This window comes from Panthera pardus, unplaced genomic scaffold, assembly GCF_024362965.1.
Source record: "Panthera pardus isolate Hobbes unplaced genomic scaffold, ASM2436296v1 HiC_scaffold_24, whole genome shotgun sequence".
NCBI lineage: Eukaryota > Metazoa > Chordata > Mammalia > Carnivora > Felidae > Panthera > Panthera pardus.
Genome location: NW_026526810.1, coordinates 67,229,360 through 67,249,657, shown reverse-complemented (window position 1 = coordinate 67,249,657; position 20,298 = coordinate 67,229,360). Strand labels below are relative to the sequence as shown.

General features: G+C 42.8%; 1 protein-coding gene across 1 annotated transcript; it reads left to right on the top strand.

Moving 5' to 3' along the window:
* Positions 1-217: 217 nt before the first annotated feature.
* On the top strand, positions 218-2,906 carry LOC109254958 (cathepsin G-like). Its single transcript, XM_019429267.1, has 5 exons — positions 218-347; positions 1,117-1,264; positions 1,705-1,840; positions 2,008-2,262; positions 2,662-2,906. Exons 1-5 carry the CDS (start codon positions 293-295, stop codon positions 2,833-2,835), a joined length of 768 nt encoding a protein of 255 aa, XP_019284812.1. The 5' UTR covers positions 218-292; the 3' UTR covers positions 2,836-2,906.
* Positions 2,907-20,298: the final 17,392 nt, after the last annotated feature.

The window sequence follows — 20,298 nt, the reverse complement described above, 5'->3', positions numbered from 1 at the left end:
ACAGGGCCCCAAGCCCCCTTCCCTGTCACCCCAGGTGCCCATTTCTGCTGCCAGCACTGACTCAGCAGCTGTGCAGGACAGCGTTGGCTTGGACTATTCTCTTCCCCCCACATCACCGGCAGTTGGTGGGCAAGCTTCCTGGGCAGCCACAGGTGACGAAACCTGTCACACCAGCAGGAGTACGGGACTGCTCTTGAGCCCCCACCCCCAGACTTCCTTCCTCTCTTGGGGGGTACAAGTCTGGCAAGTGAGAGAGGCAGCGGCATCTGACTGGGGCAGTCTTCCCAAGAAGATGCAGCTGCTCCTGTTCCTGATGGCCTTTCTCCTACCCCCCGGGGCTGGGGCAGGTAAGTGACCACCCCCAACCTCAGGCCCGACCCCTCTCACAGACCCTGGAGCCAGACTGCCTAGACGCTTCCTAACTCTGTACCGTTGGGCAAGTTATTTGAATTCACAGTTCCTCAGATTCCTCATCTATAAACTAGGAAGAATACCAGTGTGTACCTCCTAGAGTTCAATGAGAGTTAAGTTAGTTGGTGTACATGAAACCTTTGGACTTGCTGCCAGCACAAAGGACATGTGATATACATGTGCTCTCTAGATTCATTCTGCAGTCCGTGTGTCCGAGCCTAGGAAATAAGGATGCAGCAATAACAATACCATCAGCTCATGTCTAGAATCTGAAAAACCAGTCCCCTGCTGCTCATGCGCTGACCTTGAGGAGGCCTCAGGGGGACCTGGGAAGCTCCCTGAGGAAGAAAGTACCAGGGAACTTCGGAAGAGGCCACCCCAGAGGGCTCCAGATTTGCCACCCAGCAGCAGACCACCTCTCCTCATGGTGGGAGCCTGAATCTGACCCTGCCTGGAACCAGAGCTATCCTCCGGGGAGCTGGGAGGGAGCTCAGGTCTGGGATGGGGAGCCAGCAGTGGTTCCTGCCAAACCCGGGAGTCCTCCCCCAACGTGTGGTGCCCTGCAAACCCAATTCTCACCCGCAACTCCTCCACTCCCTCATGTCTCCCGCCTCCTCACCTGCCAGCCTTTGTGGAGCAACCACCCTGATGCCCACACCACAGGGTCAGCAAGCACAGAGATAAGTGCGCAATGCTTCCTTCCAGGGGAGATCATCGGAGGCCAAGAGGCCAGGCCTCATTCCCGCCCCTACATGGCTTTTCTTATAATCCAGACTCCAGTGGGGTACAGCACCTGCGGGGGTTTCCTGGTGAGAGAAGACTTTGTGCTGACGGCAGCTCACTGCTGGGGAAGGTGAGCAGCTCGTGTGCCAGTACCGCAGGCCCAGGAGAGCCCCTGACCAGCCATGTGAAAGCAAGCTTCCAGCAACGAAGGGGAAAAAGAGACGAGTGGGATTTGGGGGTGGAGAACGGGCCAGGGTGAATGAAGAGAAAAGGAGGACATGATCAAAAAGAGCAGGAGGAGGCAATGAAAGCACACAGTAGGGCTCAAAATAGGAGTTCAAGCTATTTCTCAACTTATTCCAGGGGAAGCAAGGCTCAGTCACTGTGTCCCCCACCACCCTCAGCTCAGGGCTGAGGAGAAGCACAGAGGACTCGGCCCCTGAAACCCTCCTGTCCCCTCAGTTCCCTCGGCTGCAGTCTTGCCGCCCTGGGCTGTCCACCTGGCCTGCAGAGCCTGCGGGCTGAGCTCCTGAGGCTCACGCCTACCCCTAGGCCACCTCTCCTTTGCAGTCCTATCACTGTCATCCTGGGGGCCCACAACCTCAGGAGGGAGGAAAGAACCCAGCAGCGCAGGTCTGTGCTCAGAGCCATCCGCCACCCTGATTACAATCAACAGAGCAACGTGAATGACATCATGTTACTGCAGGTACGGCCCGCCCGACCCTCCAGTTCTCCTGCTGAGCCAGTCCACTCCCAGTGCAGGGGGGCCTGGCCATCCTGGGAGGCCGAGGAGGAGGCAGGGGCAGAGCCGCAGGGCAGGGACGGTGGGCTGCACACACCGCCCCTGAGTGCCCCCTCCCCTTCTCCTGCCAGCTGGAAAACAGAATCCAACAGAGTGAAGCTGTGAGGACAGTGTCTCTGCCTCAGGCACAGGCCAGACTGAGACCTGGGGCCGTGTGCACCGTGGCAGGCTGGGGCCTGGTGAGCCTGAGCAGGAGTACAAACAGACTCCATGAGGTGCAGCTAACTGTGCAGAGGGATAGCAGGTGCCGCGATCGCTTCAATTTCTACACCGACCAAACACAAATTTGTGTGGGGAACCCAAGTTCGAGGAAGTCCGCCTTCCTGGTAAGGCCATGGGCATCTGCCAATACTGCCTGACAGGCTGGGCAGTCGAAACAGGCTATTCCCCGCGGCGTCAGTCTGGAGGGGTCAGAGCAGAGGGAGGTAGGGTCTTTTCCCATCAATCTGGTCTCTAGGGTAACGGGAGGAGCACTGGGCACACAACATATACGTGTGCAGTGTTTTCCTGGAGAAGGCAAAGGCAACTTGACTTGGGTTGAGCTAGAGACAGTAACTCTAGCCAGGCCTGAAGCCCAACCATGGAAAGACCGGAAGGTTGACTTCCATACTTCCACCGCCCTTCCATCCTCCCCCCACTCGCCCCTGCTTTCTCTGAGAGCCAGGCCTTAGGGCAGCAGGAGCCCAGAGGCCTGGTTTAAGGTCTTTTCCTCTCCTTGTCCACAGGGGGACTCCGGAGGCCCCCTGATATGTAACAATGTGGCCGAGGGGATTGTCTCCTATGGAGACAGGAGGGGGATTCCTCCCGCAGTCTTCACCAGGGTGTCCAGCTACGTGAACTGGATAAACAGAACAATGGAACGCTTCAAGCAGCAGAACCAGACCTGGACGCCGCTGTGACTGATTCTGCTCTGGGGCGGCTCCAGAGGGGGTGGCCAGAGCCTTAATAAATGTCCATGTCTAGAGTGGAATTAACTAACTTTTCATGGGTTCATTAAACATCATTCGGTACACAACAAGCACATGCCAGGACAGAGTCTGGGCTCCTCCAGGAAAATGGGGTTCTTCCCCAGGACAAATTAACCCCTCCCACACCACTCTGGAGATCAGGATGAGCTACTTCCTTCCTCCTGGCCATCCATTCCCTCATTTCTCCTCCCCCCACCACCTGGGAGAAGGGTGGAAAGACATATCTCTTCTCAGGACAAAGCTCTCTACTCTTCACCCTACCAGAGATTCCCCTACTAGGTATTAAAGTAGACTCTAAAACTGTATGCCAGTGCTATGTGTAGGGCAGGGAGACCAAAGGGACAGAGTTGAAATTCAATACAAAGCTTGATTTAATATATGATAAAGGTGGCATCTCAAATTACCGAGAAACAATGAATTTTCAATAGATGGTATTGGAACAACGAGATAGTCATTTGGGGGGAAAAAGATAAAATTGGACCTACTCCTTGCACTGTAAGCCACAATAAACCTCAAATGAATCAGATATCTAAAAGCAAAAAAATGAAACCATACAAGTACTTGAAGGAAGAAAAAAATAAAGATTTGCTTGCTTAAAAATAGCGACCAAACACTCACGTTCACAGCACCGTTATTCACGATGGCCAAGAAAGGGAAGCAATCCAAAGGCCTATGGACAGCCAACATTCTTCTCTTAAACCCTTAGGCTACAACCAAACCCCACTGAATTACAGACCACTGTTCTCATCTTTTTTTTTTTTTTTTTTCATATCTTTCTTTTCTTGGGGCGCCTGGGTGGCTCAGTCGGTTGAGCGTCCGACTTCAGCTCAGGTCACGATCTCACGGACCGTGAGTTCGAGCCCCGCGTCGGGCTCTGGGCTGATGGCTCAGAGCCTGGAGCCTGCTTCCAGTTCTGTGTCTCCCTCTCTCTCTGCCCCTCCCCCGTTCATGCTCTGTCTCTCTCTGTCTCAAAAATAAATAAACGTTAAAAAAAAAAATTTTTTTTTTAAATATCTTTCTTTTCTTAATGTTTATTTCGAGAGAGAGAGAGTGCGCTCATGCATGCATGCAAGTCGGGGAGGGCCAGAGAGAGAGGGAGAAAGAGAATCCTAAGCAAGCTATGCGCTGTCAGCACAGAGCCCCACTCAGGGCTCCATCCCATGAACCAAATCGTGAGATCATGACCTGAGCCAAAATCAAGAGTCACTTAAGTGACTGAGCCACCTAGGCACTCTCATTTTCTTATGTTGATACTCCAACGTTACACAAAACTCCACACAAAATGTTGACTAAAATAAGGACATGTACCCTAAAAATTAGCCCATAGCTGTGTATACCAATATTATATTCAAATAAAAGATTACTAAAAATTGCATAATTTAAACCATACTTTAAACACCTTCTTAAGATAACTGTACAGAATCAGCTGGAAGGTTTTGGGTTTTTTTTACATCCATCAAAATGCTAATTACTCCTTGCAGTGTGACATTTACCATCTGACTTTTTGCAGTTTCCATCATCTTAAATGGAATAGTCACTGAACTCATATTTTATCAAGTCTAACTGGCTATATACAAAAATACTTTGAAGTAAATTTAATCATTATCGTATGACTATTTTTTATCAGAAAGTCATTTGCCTATAATATTCAGTGTAAGCCATTCATCAACCAAATTGTAATCAACATCACATCTTTGACAATACACAGGCACTCTCTATATTTGTTATCATCTATCCATAGGAATTATCTATTATTTGCATGTTCTGGGGGATAACAGTCTCATTATTAAGTGTTTGCATTGGCAAACAGAAAGAGTACTTGCTGGTGGGGAAAAGGGAAGGGAGAGCGACGAATGAGTCCATTTAGCCCTGCCTCTCTGTGACATTTACTCAGAGCCCAAGAGCACCACTCTGGACTCAGTGCCCAGGAAACACCAGGGCCGACCCATCTCACCTCCATGTCTTTCTCTGCCAGTCAGCACTTCCAAGGCATCTCTCTCCCTCCCGCTGCCCTGCTGGGAAGATTGCCACAGACCTCACAGTGTTCACCTCCAGAGGACAATTCTGATCATGAGCATCTCAGAAGCCAAGCCTATCCCCAACCCTCCACAGGTCTGCACTCTTCCCTATTAAGTAAACCGCAGCAGCAAAACTTTGGGAAGAAAGTCTTTTGCACACTGAAAACTAGTGCAAAAGGACTCGGTTTCTCCCACTTTCTTTCTCCAGGTGCAAACTCTGTATTACATGCCCTCCTGACTTGACTGAAAAGCCATAAAACAACCATGACAAGCTCGTACGCGAAAACCCAACTGGGAACTTCTCCCAAACCAATAGCTATAGCAGACTTCCTATCTACAGAGACTTGGTGCCTCCACTCACCACCCCCACCTTCCCCCCAACCCCCAAGGCAGAGCATCAGAGTCAGGAGAAACTAGACACTGGCAGTTCATCATAGCTATAGCAGAGCTACAGAGGTGAGGGGTGGTGACCTTGATAATGGTGTCTGAGGAAAAGCGGGGAAAGGTGGGTGCTCCAAGAGCAAGTTGGACAGGTACGGAAAGTTAGACATTGGATAGGGATATTGAGGACTGGGGTTCTTCAAGGAGCGTGGCGTCTGTCACCTCCACAGGAGACTACAGGACAGCCCTGACCTTGAGTCAACAGCGACAGAAGAAATGGGACCGGAATGCCAAGGACCTGGGAACCCAGCCTTGACAGAAAGTGAAGTTTGCCTCCAGACTGTTGCTCCAAAAAAACAGGTGTGCTGAGAGGTAGGGGACACTGAAGATGTGGGCACTAGGGTCACCCCATCTCTGCCAACCCAAACCACGCCATTTGCATTTGCACTTCTGCCATCCCAGGACAATGTGTTCTGCACCCTTCACTGTCAACATGGTCTTAGGAGAAACATGTTGCCCCCTGCAAAAAGGCACAGAAAGTCAAAATTCACCCCAGTATATTTCTCCCAGTACTAGGGAGACTAATTTTTAGAGTGCTACCTGGGGAGTTAGCCAAAATAGACAACAAAAAGTAAAACATAATAATATAATATGTAATAAATAATTATACACATCTAAGTTATTTAAGATTGAGTGTTTCCATAGGTGTTTCAAAAATTTATTTCATTCTTATTTAATTATCTCTTATGTGATATTTTTAAACTAATCAACAATAGATTATTGACTATGGCCACTAGTAACTAACTGTAAGACTAATGAAACATTAATATGTATGGTAAAGTATGCTATTTTGTGTTTCTGTCACTTGAACAGCATTTTTTTTTTCATCTTTTCTTAGAGTTACACTTCGTTGTATCTTATTGTGTTGTTTTAATATACAAAAAAAAGCATATCATTATGTATATCAATATTCTAAAGGAAAAAATAAATACATGAGGATTAGGTAGACAATGCCTACATATGCTTAAAATAGCAGCGCTGTGTTATCTCTGTCTTATGATAGAGTAGAATCTCACCATTTTTCTTGTTTCCTTTTACAATGATACTAGATGATCTAACTGCCTGCCTCTTGAGAACATCCTTCCTTCTTTTGGTAAAAACAGAGTGAATTATATTCAAAAATCATATACTTTGACCTGCAGTTCTGGCTGGTTCCTGGTCTCCTCAAGCTAAACAGCCTCTCAGCAGAAACTCTTGAGTGTGCAATACTGAGGATTTTACTTCTCACCAGCAACAGGCAATTTGATTTGCAGGAGTTAGTTCCCAGCTCTCCAAAACTGTGTCTCCACTGGGCCTGCAGGACTGTTCTGGTGGACAAGCCATTAGTCAGAATCCATCCTGTCACATGGTTTTCAAATTGGGGCACCGCCTGAAAGGGGAGGAGAACGAAGGGACCAGCCCTCACCCCACACCACCCCATCAGAACAGCTCATCAATTTTAAATACTTAGCACAGGTCCAAATTTTACTTAAGGAAAATATTCATGGCTTAAGAAAGTCACAATTCTGAAGGACACTGATAGACACTAACCAGCTCCATTAAAAGAGAAGGCCCAGAAAGGAAAGCGACCAGCACGGCCCTGGGGTGAGTTCTTCTCAGGCACAACACTGGACCCTGGTCTCCCAACTCCCAGCCAGTTCTGCCAATGAAAAGATGTTGTTCCTCACACTTTCTCCTCTCCCAGGCCCTTGGCCACATGGCCATGGGCCTGCCACTCTCATGTCTGTATTTTGAGGCCAAGTGGACCCATCCTGTCTCTCCCTTCTCCGAAATGAAACCTGCCTCCCTGTGGCTTCCCACAATCCGTACAGCTCTGTCAAGTGACGGTGTTTGACTAACCTGAGTATCTTCTGGAATCCCTGTATTAGTGTGACTTATCAAGCTACTTAACCCTCTGTGAGAGTTAGGGGCCAAGAATGAAAACAAGAAGTTACTTTATATGTTCCACCTTCCAAGTGATGACCTATCCAACAGATACAAAAGCAGCATCAACATTATGTCCAATCTGAGATAAGATTTCAGAGGTCTTCTCTTATCTGTATGAAGTTATAAATGAACAAAGAAGTCATTGGAAGTATCAGGTTGATTGTATTCTATCCAAAAGCTGACAGCCCTCTGGGAATGCAAGCTGGTGCAACCACTCTGGAAAACAGTATGGAGGTTCCTCAAAAAACTAAAAATAGAACTACCCTATGACCCAGCAATTACACTACTAAGTATTTATCCAAGGAACAGGTGTGCTGTTTCAAAGGGACACATGCACCCCAATGTTTATTGCAGCACTATCAACAATAGCCAAAGTATGGAAACAGCCCAAATGTCCATCGATGGAGGAATGACTAAAGAAGATGCGGTATATATATACAATGGAGTATTACTTGGCAATCAAAAAGAATGAAATCTTGCCATTTACAACTACGTGGATGGAACTGGAGGGTATTATGCTAAGTGAAATTAGTCAGGGAAAGACAAATATCATATGACTTCACTCCTATGAGGACTTTAAGAGACAAAGTAGATGAACATAAGGGAAGGGAAACAAAAGTAATACAAAAACAGGGAGGGGGACAAAGCATAAGAGACTCATAAATATGGAGAACAAACAGAGGGTTACTGGAGGGGTTGTGGGAGGGGGGATGGGCTAAATGGGTAAGGGGCATTAAGGAATCTACTCCCGAAATCATTGTTGCACTATATGCTAACTAACTTGGATGTAAATTTAAAAAAAAAAATTAAAAAAAAAAAAGCTGATAGATCTCAAGCCCCTGTGTACAGAGAACTGCAGAGCAATGATACTATCATTGTTGATAACACTATCAACAGCCTAGAAATGTGGTTCCTGCAACAACCTCACCACAGAAAAGATCTTTCTGTGTGAGGGGAAGGGCGATATGGTGAAAGCTCATAGCCTGAGAATCAGAACCAGGAGAAAATTGGTGGTCACTGAGCCAGCCCCTTTTTCTACTTCACCTCAAGGACTGAAAAGCCTGGAAAAAGAAAACCTCTTAACAGACCCATTCAGCCTTTCAAGAAGTTACTGCTACTCCTGTTTTTCTTGGCTGATCTCCTACCCTCCAGGAGGTAAGGGACCATTCTGTTAAAAAGAAAACCACAGGCCCCAAATGGCTTCACTTAGATCCAGTCCCCAAACCAGGGCTTGATACCTAATCTAATTGCAGTTTCAACCTCCCTCAGAAATGTTGTCTAAACCTGTCAGTCAGGAATTTTTCCATTGAGTCTGCCTTGTGGGCCCTCTCCAGGCCCCTAAGGAAGATGAGGTAATCTGTTTTTTCCCTAAGGAAAAGCCACCTTGCCTGAAACAAATCGTTTCCTTCTGCTTTCTTGCCCCATCCTCCTTCTATAAAAACCCTCCATTTTGTGCATCTCTTCGGAGCGACCCTCTGTTTTCTAGATGCGATGCTGCCTGACTCATAAATCATTTAATAAAGCCAATTAGATCCTTAAAATTTCCTCAGCTGAATGTTTGTTATGTAACAATCCCTAGACTCAGAGGCCTGGCTTATGCCAGCAGTGACACTTCCCCAGCATCCCATTGAGGTTATTACTATGATTCTTTCTTGCCTCACTCCCATAAATTTTCTGAGCCCCAGGTCTGTCATTGGATATACAACATACAGAAATTACAGAACAGAAAACTGCTTCCAAAGAGACATAGTGGGTCCTCTCCCCTAGATGGGTCATATCCTGTCACCCAAAAAGTGACATTACTAGGATGCCACAGGATCCTGGCAGCAGAGGAAAGCTGAAAATGAGGGCTGGAACTTCTCATTCCCCAAAGCTGAAAGTGGTTATCTATCCCAGGAGCTATTGTCAGAAAGTCCCCAAATTACACACACACCCCAATGTTTATAGCAGTACTATTGACAATAGTCAAAGTATGGAAATAACCCAAATGTCCATCAACTGATGAATAGATAAAGAAGATGTGGTATATATATACAATGGAATATTGGTGATCAAAAAGAATGGAATCTTGCCATTTGCCACTACGTGGATGGAATTAGAGAGTATTATACTAAGCAAAATAAGTCAGTTGGAGAAAGACAAATATCATATGATTTCAGTCCTTTGTGGAATTTAAGAATAAAATAGATGAACATAGGGGAAGGGAAAGAAAAATAAGATAAAAACAGAGAGGGAGACAAATCATAAGAGACTCTTAAATACAGAGAGCAAACTGAGAGTTGCTGGGGGGGTGTTGGGTACGGGGATGGCTAAAATGGGCAATGGGCATGAAGGAGGGCACTTATTGGGATGAGCGCTAGGTGTTATATGTAAGTGATGAATCACTAAATTCGATTCCTGAAATCATTATTACACTCTATGTTAACTAATTTGGATTTAAATTTTATAAATAAATAAATAAATAGCAACACAAAAAGAAAAAGAAAAGTAAGTCCCCAAATTAAAAACAAGTAACCTGAAAAAGCATCATAAAATCTTAGAAAACACAAAACTGTTTTTGATAATATGAAAGTGATCAAATTAGACATGATTTCAATATGAGGCCACAAAACCCCAGGTCTAAAGGCACTTATCTGGCAACATCCAATCCAACTTGACACAATCAGCTAGCGCCTAAAGTTAAGAATGTAAGGAGCTTGGAAGTTGACAGACCATCCAAACAACAAGTAAAAAGCTGACAGACTAAACAATCAGCAAACCCTTCTTGGGGTCATAAGAGGTGGGGGGGAGAGGGCAAACCACTACCCCTATGATTTGGAAAAACTGACAGGCAAATACAGGGAGCCACAGCTCAATGGAGTCGAGATTCCCGGAGCAAGAACCACTGTGGGAACCAGTGCTGGTGCAGAAAAACCTGAGCTGTAATTGACAGACTGCTGGAGGCTCAGTGTGGACAAGCCTGAGAGTTAAAAAACTGCAGGACGACCTGGCCACAGAGGGACCCCACACTTTGGTGAGATTTACCTCCTAGTGCTCAATCAGATTTTCACAGTAAATACTGGAGGAAAATCCCCTCGTGCTCCTGGCAGGGAAAGAAGGAAAATGAGCCATTCTGAAAGAAAACAGAAGACTCTGTTCTTCTTAAAAAGCCTTGCCCTCAGGAGAAACCAGTTTCTCCTAAGCCTAACCTGCTGGGGTACTGTCAGACCTAACTGACCCGGGAGAAAGGAAATACCCAACTCCAGCCCCCCTAGCTATCCTGTCTCCCCCAGGGAGACATGTGAAATTCACAGTCCAGAGGCACAGTCTCACTAAAAGACTGAGACGGAATCACAGGACTACAGAATGCTTCCCCTCTCCCCACATCTTACTGCCACATAATTAAAGGCCTATTTATAGCAGTTCCTTTTACCATCATGTCTAGTTATCAAGAGAAAAATGACAAGGCATACCAAAAAGCAAAAAATAAAATTTTAAGAGAGACAGCAAGCATCAAAGCCATATATGGCAGGGATATTGGAATTATCAGAGCAAGAATTTAAACAACTATGGTTAATATGCCAAGAGCTCTATGGAGAAGAAGGCAGGGCACAAGAACAGATGGGCAATGTAAGCAGAGAGGTGAAAATGCCAAGAAAGAACCAAAAAGAAAGGCTAGAGATCAAAAACGCTTTTCAGAAATGAAGAATGTCTTTGATGAGCTTATTTGTAAATTGAATGAGTTTTATTCGTAGATTGAAACTGGGGAAAGAATCTCAGTGCTTAAGCGTATCTCAACAGAAACATCCAGAACTGAAAAACAAAGAGAACAAAGACTGAAAAAAAAACAAACAAACAGAACATCCAAGGACTGTGAGACAACTACAAGATATGTAACATGCATAATGAGAATGCCAGAAAAAGAAAAAAGAGAAAGGAATAGAAGACATATTTGAAATAATAATGACTGAGAATTTCCCACAAATTTCATGTCACCAAACCAAAGGTCCAGGAAGCTCAGAGAACACGGAGCAGGATAACTGCCCCAAAAAACTACACCAAAGCATCTCATCTTCAAACTACAGAAAATCAAAGATAAAGGGGAAAAATCCCTAAAAAATCCAGAGGAAAGAAACACCTAACCTATAGAGGAACAAAGATGAGAGCTACATCCAACTTCTCCTCAGAAACCATGCAGGCTGGCAAGTGGTATCTTTCAAATAGGCCCATTTCATCTAGATTATCAAGTTTGTGGGCAAAGAACTGTTTATAGTATTCCTTGATTATCCTTGCAACGTCCATGGTGTCTGTAGTGAGATCCTATATATATATATACTTAATACATAAATGTTATATATGTATGTGATATATATATGACATGTGTAAGTGGACATAATAGAATATTATATATATATTATGGAATGTAAGTTTATACATAAGCGAAATGAATGACAGTAATGATACAGGGATGGGAGGGAGGAATTAGGATTATTTTGTTATTATAAGGGAGGCACACTACCTGTGAAATGGTACGGTATTATTTGCAAGAGGACTTGGGATTGGTTGTAAATATATTGCAAACTGTAGGTCAACCACTACAAAAAGCAAAGAAGAAAGAAAGAAAACAGTAGCAAATATGGTAGATCAATAATCATTTTGAATGTCAGTGGTCAAAATGCACCAATTAAAAAACAGAAATTGGGGCGCCTGGGTGGCTCAGTAGGTTAGGCGTCTGACTTCAGCTCAGGTCATGATCTCGCGGTCTGTGAGTTCAAGCCCCGCGTCAGGCTCTGTGCTGACTGCTCAGAGCCTGGAGCCTGTTTCAGATTCTGTGTCTCCCTCTCTCTCTGACCCTCCCCCATTCATGCTCTGTCTCTCTCTGTCTCAAAAATAAATAAACGTTAAAAAAAAAATTGAAATAGAGAAATTGTCAGAGTCTATCAAAAAGGAAGACTCAACTATATGTTGTTTACAAACCCATTTTACACTTAAAAGCACATATAGATTAAAAGTAAATGGATAGAGAAAAATAATATACTATGGTAACACTAATCAAAAGAAAGCAGGGAAATGCGCCTGGGTGGCTCAGTTGGTGGATCAGCTCAGGTCATGATCTCACAGCTCATGGGTTTGAGCCCCACGTTGGGCTCTGTGCTGACAGCTCGGAGCCTGGAGTCTATTTTGGATTCTGTGTCTCCCTCTCTTTCTCTGCCTCTCCATGGCTCTCACCGTCTCTCAAAAGTAAATAAGCATTAAAAAAATTTTTTTAAGAAAGCAGGGATACCTATATTTCACCAGACCAGACTTCAAAGCATGGAAAGTTATCAGGGATAACGAAGGGCACTACATAATGATAAAGGGGCTAATTCTCCATGAAGATATAACAATTCTAAAGATGCATTTGCTTAACCACAGGAGCAGCACACTATTTGAAGCAAAAACTATAGAACTGAAAAAAGAAACAGATGAATCCACTATCATAACTGGAGACTTCCAACACCTCTGTCTCAGAGGTGGACAGATCCAGGGGTAGAAAATCAGTAAGGACATAGGTGAACTCAACAATACCATCAATCAACTTGATACAAGGGACATCTCTAGACTCTTTCATCCAACAGCAGCAGAATATGTATTCTTCTCATGATCACATGGAACATTCACCAAGATAAACCACATTCTGGGCCATAAAACACACCTTAACAAATTTAAAAGAATGGAAATCAGGGCGCCTGGGTGGCTCAGTCAGTAAAGTGTCTGACTCTTAATTTCAGCTCTGGTCATGATCTCACATAATTGGGCTCTTCGCTGACATTGCAGATCCTGCTTGGGATTCTCTCTCTCACTCTCTCTCTGCCCCTCTCCTCCACATGCATGCTCGCTCTCTCTCTCAAAATAAACAAACTTTTAAAATATACATATCCTGGGGCGCCTGGGTGACTCAGTCGGTTGGGCATCTGACCTCAGCTCAGGTCATGATCTCATGGCTTGTGAGTTCGAGCTCTGAGTCAGGCTCTGTGCTGACAGCTTGGAGCCTGGACCCTGCTTTGGATTGTATCTCCCTCTCTCTCTCTGCCCCTCCCCCACTCACACTGTGTCTTTCTCTCCTTTAAAAATAAATAAACATAAAAAATTTTTTTAATATACATACCCTTTTAAAAAAAAATAAAATCATGGGAATCATACAATGTTTGCTCTTGCACCACAATGGAATTTAACTAAAAATCAATAACACAAAGATAACTAGAAATCATAAAGTACATGGAGATTAAACTTCTGGGACACCTGGGTAGCTCTGTCAGTTAAGCAGCCGACTTCAGCCCAGGTCATAATCTCACAGTTCAGGGATTCGAGTCCCACATCGGTTCTGTGCTGACAGCTCAGAACCTTGAGCCTGCTTCAGATTTTGTGTCTCCTTCTCTCTCTGCCCCTCTTCCACTCACTCTGTCTCTCTCAAAAATAAACATTTTAAAAAAAAAACTTCTAAAGAGCATATAGTCAAAAAAGAAATCTCAAAAAAAATTTTTAAATATTTTGAACTAAATGAAAACATGACTTATCTAAAATTAGTGAGATGTTGGGGTGTCTGGGTGGCTCTGTCAGTTAGGTGTCCGACTTCGGCTCAGGTTATGATCTCACAGTTTGTGAGTTGGAGCCCCATGTCAGGCTCTGTGCTGACAGCTCAGAGCCTGGGCCTGCTTTGGATTCTATGTCTCCCTCTCTCTCTGCCCTCCCCACTCACGCTCTATCTCTCTTTCTTCAAAAATAAATAAACACTAAAAAAATTTTTTTAATTAGTGAGATGTAGCAAAAGCAATGCTTACAGGAAATTTATAGCAGTCAATGCCTATATTATTAGAAAAGAAGAAATCTCTAAAATCAACCAAATTAATGCAAAGTAAACAGAAGAAAAGAAATAATAAGAATTAGAGCAAAAATCAATGAAATTGAAAACAGGAAATCAATACAGAAAGTCAATTAAACCAAAGCCTGACTCTTTGAAAAGATTAATAAAATCGATTAGCCTCTAGCTAACTAAGAAAAAAAGAGAGAGAGGACATAGGTCATGAAAACCAGAAATAAAAGAGGGACATCACTACAAATCGCATGGACATTAAAAGAATAATCAAGGAATTCTTTGAATAACGCTGTGCCCACAAATTTGACAACCTAGATGAAATGGAACAATTTTTGAAAGACATAATATGCCAAACCCCACCCAAGAAGAAATAGACAATCTGAATGGGTCTATATCTAGTAAAGAGATTACCAATAAATTAATAGCCTTCTGAAACAGAAAGCACCAGGCCCAGATGGATTCACTAGTAAATTCTACCAAGCACTTAAGGAAGAAATTATGCCAATTCTCTGTAATCTCTTTCAGAAGATAGAAGTACAGGGATTACTTCCTAACTCATTCTTTGGAGCCAGCTATACCTAAATACCAAAACCAGACAAAGACATTACAAGAAAAGAAACTACAGACCAATTAACTCTCATGAACATAGATGCAAAAATCCTCAATAAAACATGATCAGATCAGATCCAATAATGTTTTTTAAAGAATTATACACCCCAAATGAGTGGGGTTCACCTCAGGTGTTCAAGGCTGGTTCAACATTTGAAAGTCGATTAATGTAATCCATCACATCAACAAGCTGAAAAATAAAACTCACGTGACCATATCAATAGATATAGAAAAACATTTGACAAAATCTAACACCAATTTATGATAAAAACTTACCATAAACTAGATATACAGGGGAACTTCAACTTGATAAAGAATATCTACAAAAAACCTGCAGCTATTATCATACTTAGTGGTGAAAAACGAGAAAGTTTCCAATTAAGATCAGCTACAAGGCAAGGATGTCCCCTCTCACCACTTCTTTTCAACATCATACTGGAAGTTCTAGCTAATGAAATAAGAAAGGGTGGGAAGGAGATAAATGGATTGGGAAGAAAGAATAAAGTCTATATTTACAAAGGAGATAATTATCTATGTAGAAAATCTAAAGGAATTGACAAAAACACAGCTGGAACTAATAAGCCATTATAACAAGGTTGCAGGGTACAAGATTAATAAACACAAATCAATCACTTTTCTATATACTAGCAATGAACAAGTGGAATTCAAAATTAAAAACACAATATTATTTACATTATTGGCACCAAAAAAATGGAATACTTAAGTATAAACTTAACAAAATGTGTGCAAGATCTATATAAGGAAAACAACAAAACTCTGATGAGTGATGCCACAGAAAAACTAAATAAATGAAGAGGTATTCCATGATCATGGATAGAAAGCCTAAAAATTGTCAAGGTTTCAGTTCCTTCGCTCATTAGTCCTAAACATACATTCTATTGGCACTAGAACAGAAGGTTGTTTGTGTAATTTATCATCTTGTTCCATGGCTTTTAAACAGGAAGAGAATGGTAATGAATGAAATAATCTCAGGTCCTAGTCCCTCACTTCTGATTCAATCAGAAGAGCCTATCTCTAGCTCTTTTAGGTACAGGCATAGGTATAAAATTTTCTTTGATAAAAGATATACCTGGCATTATAAAATTAATAATTTTGAAACCCATTGATGTATAACAACTTCCTCCTTTGAAATATGAAGAAGCTGAGGCACAGAAAGGGAAGTAACCACATGGGGCCATTCAGAGAGCTGTCTCCAGATGGGAACCTTGGTGTCCCAACTGCCAGGCCAGTACTCTCCAAGACACAACCATTTCAGCAGCAAGAGAGCTTCAGTTCGCGTAGTCACCTCCTTCCTCACCTCCCCCATCTGGCTACTCAGATGGGTTGCATCCCAACCTCCCCCATCTGGCTACTCAGACAACAACCTGGACAGAAAGTACATGGAATTCAACCTCTTCCCTTTTCCACCGAAATTATGAAAGCTTAGGTCCAAACAAAACACAAACCATATGACAGTCCATATAATGCTTCCAGTCAGCTGCCACACACACCTGCCCCATCCCAACCCAGGCAATTCCACTGTGTTCTGAGTTAAACACCCTCACTCTCAGTTCTTCATTTGCTCTGTGAGATAGCAGGGAGCCCATTCACCACACAAGACCCTCCCTGAAAACTCTCTCAGAGCCCAGGGCTGGGATGTTCCCAGGACCAAGTTCTCCTGAATTGTATCTAGCTAATACTGAGACAATCTGACAGGCAAAGCAAAGAAATTCAACGGGAGAAGAAGCCCAGAGGGAAGCTTCCGTAAGGCTCAGGTCCAAGAGTGAGCCAAGGGACCCATCTTCGTAAAGCTCCTTAGGCAGTGACCTTTGAAGAAAGAGTACATGAGGAGCACAGGCTTAGGGTTACACCCTTAAGACTTTTTTATGTTTCCTTTGGGGAAAAAAAATGTGACTTCATTTATCAGCTTTCTGAAAAGTGATGGACAGGATAGAGAAAAGAATGCCTCCATGCAAGTGAGAACTTGCCACGATCTTGATGAGACTCGTGATGAGAAAGTGATGAACTCAAGAAAACCAACATCCTTATCTGGTTTTCATTTCATTTTGTTACTCCCAGGATATCCCCCAATTCAAGAAGCAGTCTGGAGAAAGATGGTCACTCCCACCCTGCAATTTGTTAAATGCAAATCATTACATATTTAGGACTTCCCCAGTCCCCACCAGGACTAGCACTAAAACTTCACACTAAAAAATGCCCAGACCTCACATACCCACCCCCACCCCACCCCCAGCTACTCTGCCCAGGAGAAAATGCTTAAGGGGCATTTCATTTTCCTGCTGGGGGCTCAAAAGAAAAAGAGACAGAGAGAGAGAGAAGGAAGAAAGAAGTTAAGTTACTCCCCATCCCAACTCAACTTGGGCTGAGCAGACCTTTTTCCTGAGCCCTGGTATGCTCAGAGTCCCTGAAGGGTAAGATCTCTGCCTATTTCTTATGTGTGTCGTTATCTGTCCACCTTCCCTAGCAGATTCTGGGCACTCTTTTGGAATACCGTGGCCTGGTTTCTGAATCCTTGCTATGCCCCTACTGCCTTAACCGGACTTTCCCACCCTAATGCTGTTTCAGTTTCTTCCTATCTCCTAAGTTTGGCATCACTCCACATTTTGCAGACAATAAACATATTTTTATTTTTATTTTTTTAATTTTTTTTTCAACGTTTTTTATTTATTTTTGGGACAGAGAGAGACAGAGCATGAACGGGGGAGGGGCAGAGAGAGAGGGAGACACAGAATCGGAAACAGGCTCCAGGCTCCGAGCCATCAGCCCAGAGCCTGACGCGGGGCTCAAACTCACAGACGGCGAGATCGTGACCTGGCTGAAGTCGGACGCTTAACCGACTGCGCCACCCAGGCGCCCCAATAAACATGTTTTTAAATGATATTATAATTGTACATAATAACACTTGATAACTAATTTGAAATTCTAGATTAGAAAATTCATGGATTCTTAGAAAAACATAACTCATCGAAACTGACACAAGACACTTTGAAAATATGACTAGCCCAATGTCTGTTGAAGAGATAGAATCTGATTTTAAATCTTCCCCCAGAGGGGGTGCCTGGCTGGCTCAGTCCATAGAGCACACAACTCTTGATCTTTGGGTTGTGAGTCTGAGCCCCAGGCTGGGTGTGGAGACTTCTTAAAATAAATAAATGAATAAAATCTCTTTTAAAAATAAAAACTAAATAAAAATAAAAATAAAATATCCTCCCAAAGAAAACTTTAGAAGTTAATATAGAAGACTATCTTCATGACCTCCAGGTGGGTAAGAATTTTCTTAAATAAGGCACAAAAAAACACTAATCATAAGGAAAAATATCTTTAAAAAGCATTTTTTGTTTTTGAAAAGATGAGAGAGTGAAAAGGCAAACCGTAAAGTGGGAGAAAACCTTTGCAAGGCATATATTTGACAAAGGACTTACATCCAGGATATATAAAGCCACATAACTTCCACAAATCACTGAGATAAATACAGGCAATGTAATTTTTTTAAGATTTTATTTTTAAGTAATGTCTACACCCAACATAGGGCTCAAAATTCACAACCCCGAGATCGAGAGTCACACACCCCACTGACTGAGCCACCCTGGCACTCCTCAGCAACGTAATATTTTAAATGAGCAAAATCTCACACATTTTGCAAAATAATACCAAAATGGTCCATAAGTATGTAAAAAATTTTGCAACAGTATTAGTCTTCAGAGAAGGCTAAAGACAAAAAAGATAAAAACTGCAATAAGATACTGATACATGGTGTTCACAGCAGCTGTATTGCCATTAGCAAAAACTCTGGAAATTCCAATATCCAGTAAAATGGGCATATAAATTGTAGAATAATCATAACAGAACATGAATCATCGATGAGAATGAAAGAAAAACCATTCCAAACAACCCACAAAGATGAGTCTTCAAAAACATGATGTTGAAAAAAGTAATAAAAAATAAAAACAATGTTGAATAAAAGAAGCCACACACAAAAGAATACATACTGATTGATTCTAAATGTATAAAGTTTAAAAATAAATAGGCAAAATTAATCTACAGTGATGAAAGTCAGGACAGAGGTTACATTTAGGGAAAAGAAAGAGATTGACTGGCAAGGGCAGAGAGGAGCTTCTGGGGTGCTGGCAATAGTCTATTTTCTGATCTAGGCAATAGTTTCATGAGTGTGCCACTTTATGATAGTTTACTGGGAGTATATATGTATGTATATATATATATTTTTTTTTTTAAGTTTAGTGATTTATTTTGGGGGCAGGGAGCAGAGAGAGAGAGAGAGAGAGAGAGAGAGAGAATCCCAAACAGGCTCCACGCTGTCAGCCCAGAGCCCGACGCGGGGCTCAGTCCCATGAACCGCATGAGATCATGACCTGAGCTGAAATCAAGAGTAGGACACTTAACCAACTGAGTCACTCAGGTGCCCCAGGAGTATGTTGTTGTTGTTGTTGTTGTTGTTGTTGTTGTTGTTGTTGTTTTTAACTAAAACAGTTGACAATTTTATTTTCACATTTCACAATACAAATGAAAAATGCAAATTGCTTTTTTTTCCCCCACTTCTCCCCAGCCAAAACTATTCTTTCTTTGACAGGAGGGGCGAGCAAGTCTTCCTTGTCATGCTGTTAGAAAACACCCAGATTCACAGCACCATGATCTCCTGGTGAATAGAATAGCTCTCCTCATTTCTTTTTCAGGTATTTTATTGTTAGTATTTAGAAATGTAACTGATTTATGTATGTTGATTTTATATCCTACAAATTTACTGAATTCCTTGATTAGTTCCAATAGAGTTTTGGTTGAGACTTTAGGGTTTTCTACATATAAGATCATATCACCTGCAAATATAAATTCTACTTCTTCCTTTCTAATTTGGATGCCTTTTGTGTCTTTCTCTTGCCAAATTAATCTAGCAAGGACTTCCAGCACAAGATTTGTATACTTCGATATGTGTAATTCTTCAAAAAAATTTTTTCTTAAAAAATATCTGAAGGAGTGCCTGGATGACTCAGTTGGTTGATTTTGGTTGATTTTTCCTACTCCTGATTTTGGCTCAGATGATGATTCCAGGGTCATGGGATGGACCCCAAGTCAGGCTCTACATTGAGCATGAATCCTGCTTACAATTCTCTCTATCCCCGCCTCCTTCTGCCCCTCCCCCGCTGGCCCACGTGTTCTCACGCTCTCTCTCTCTCTCTCTCTCTCTAAAATAAAAATATCTGAGGGGTGCCTAGGTGGCTGATTCTTGACTTCAGTTCAGGTCATGATCTCACTGTTCACGAGTTCAAGCCCTGCATCAGGGTCTGCGCTAACAGTGCGGAACCTGCTCGGGATTCTGTCTCCCTCTCTGTCTGCCCCTTTCCCCACTTGCTCTTTACCACTCCCTCAAAATAAATAAAAATAAACTTTAAAAAAAATCTGAAAATACTATATGCTAGTGCAAATATGGAGCAAAAAGAAGTCTTGTAAGCTGCTGATGAGAGCACAAATTTGCAAAATGATTCTGGAAACAGTTTGGCATTTCCTATCAGAGTTAAAGGAATGTATATG

Coding starts and splice junctions, on each gene's coding strand:
- LOC109254958 (XM_019429267.1), top strand. CDS start 293: ATGCAGCTGCTCCTGTTCCTGATGGCCTTTCTCCTACCCCCCGGGGCT. Junction 348..1,116: donor ACCCCCCGGGGCTGGGGCAG/GTAAGTGACCAC, acceptor GCTTCCTTCCAG/GGGAGATCATCGGAGGCCAA. Junction 1,265..1,704: donor GCAGCTCACTGCTGGGGAAG/GTGAGCAGCTCG, acceptor TCTCCTTTGCAG/TCCTATCACTGTCATCCTGG.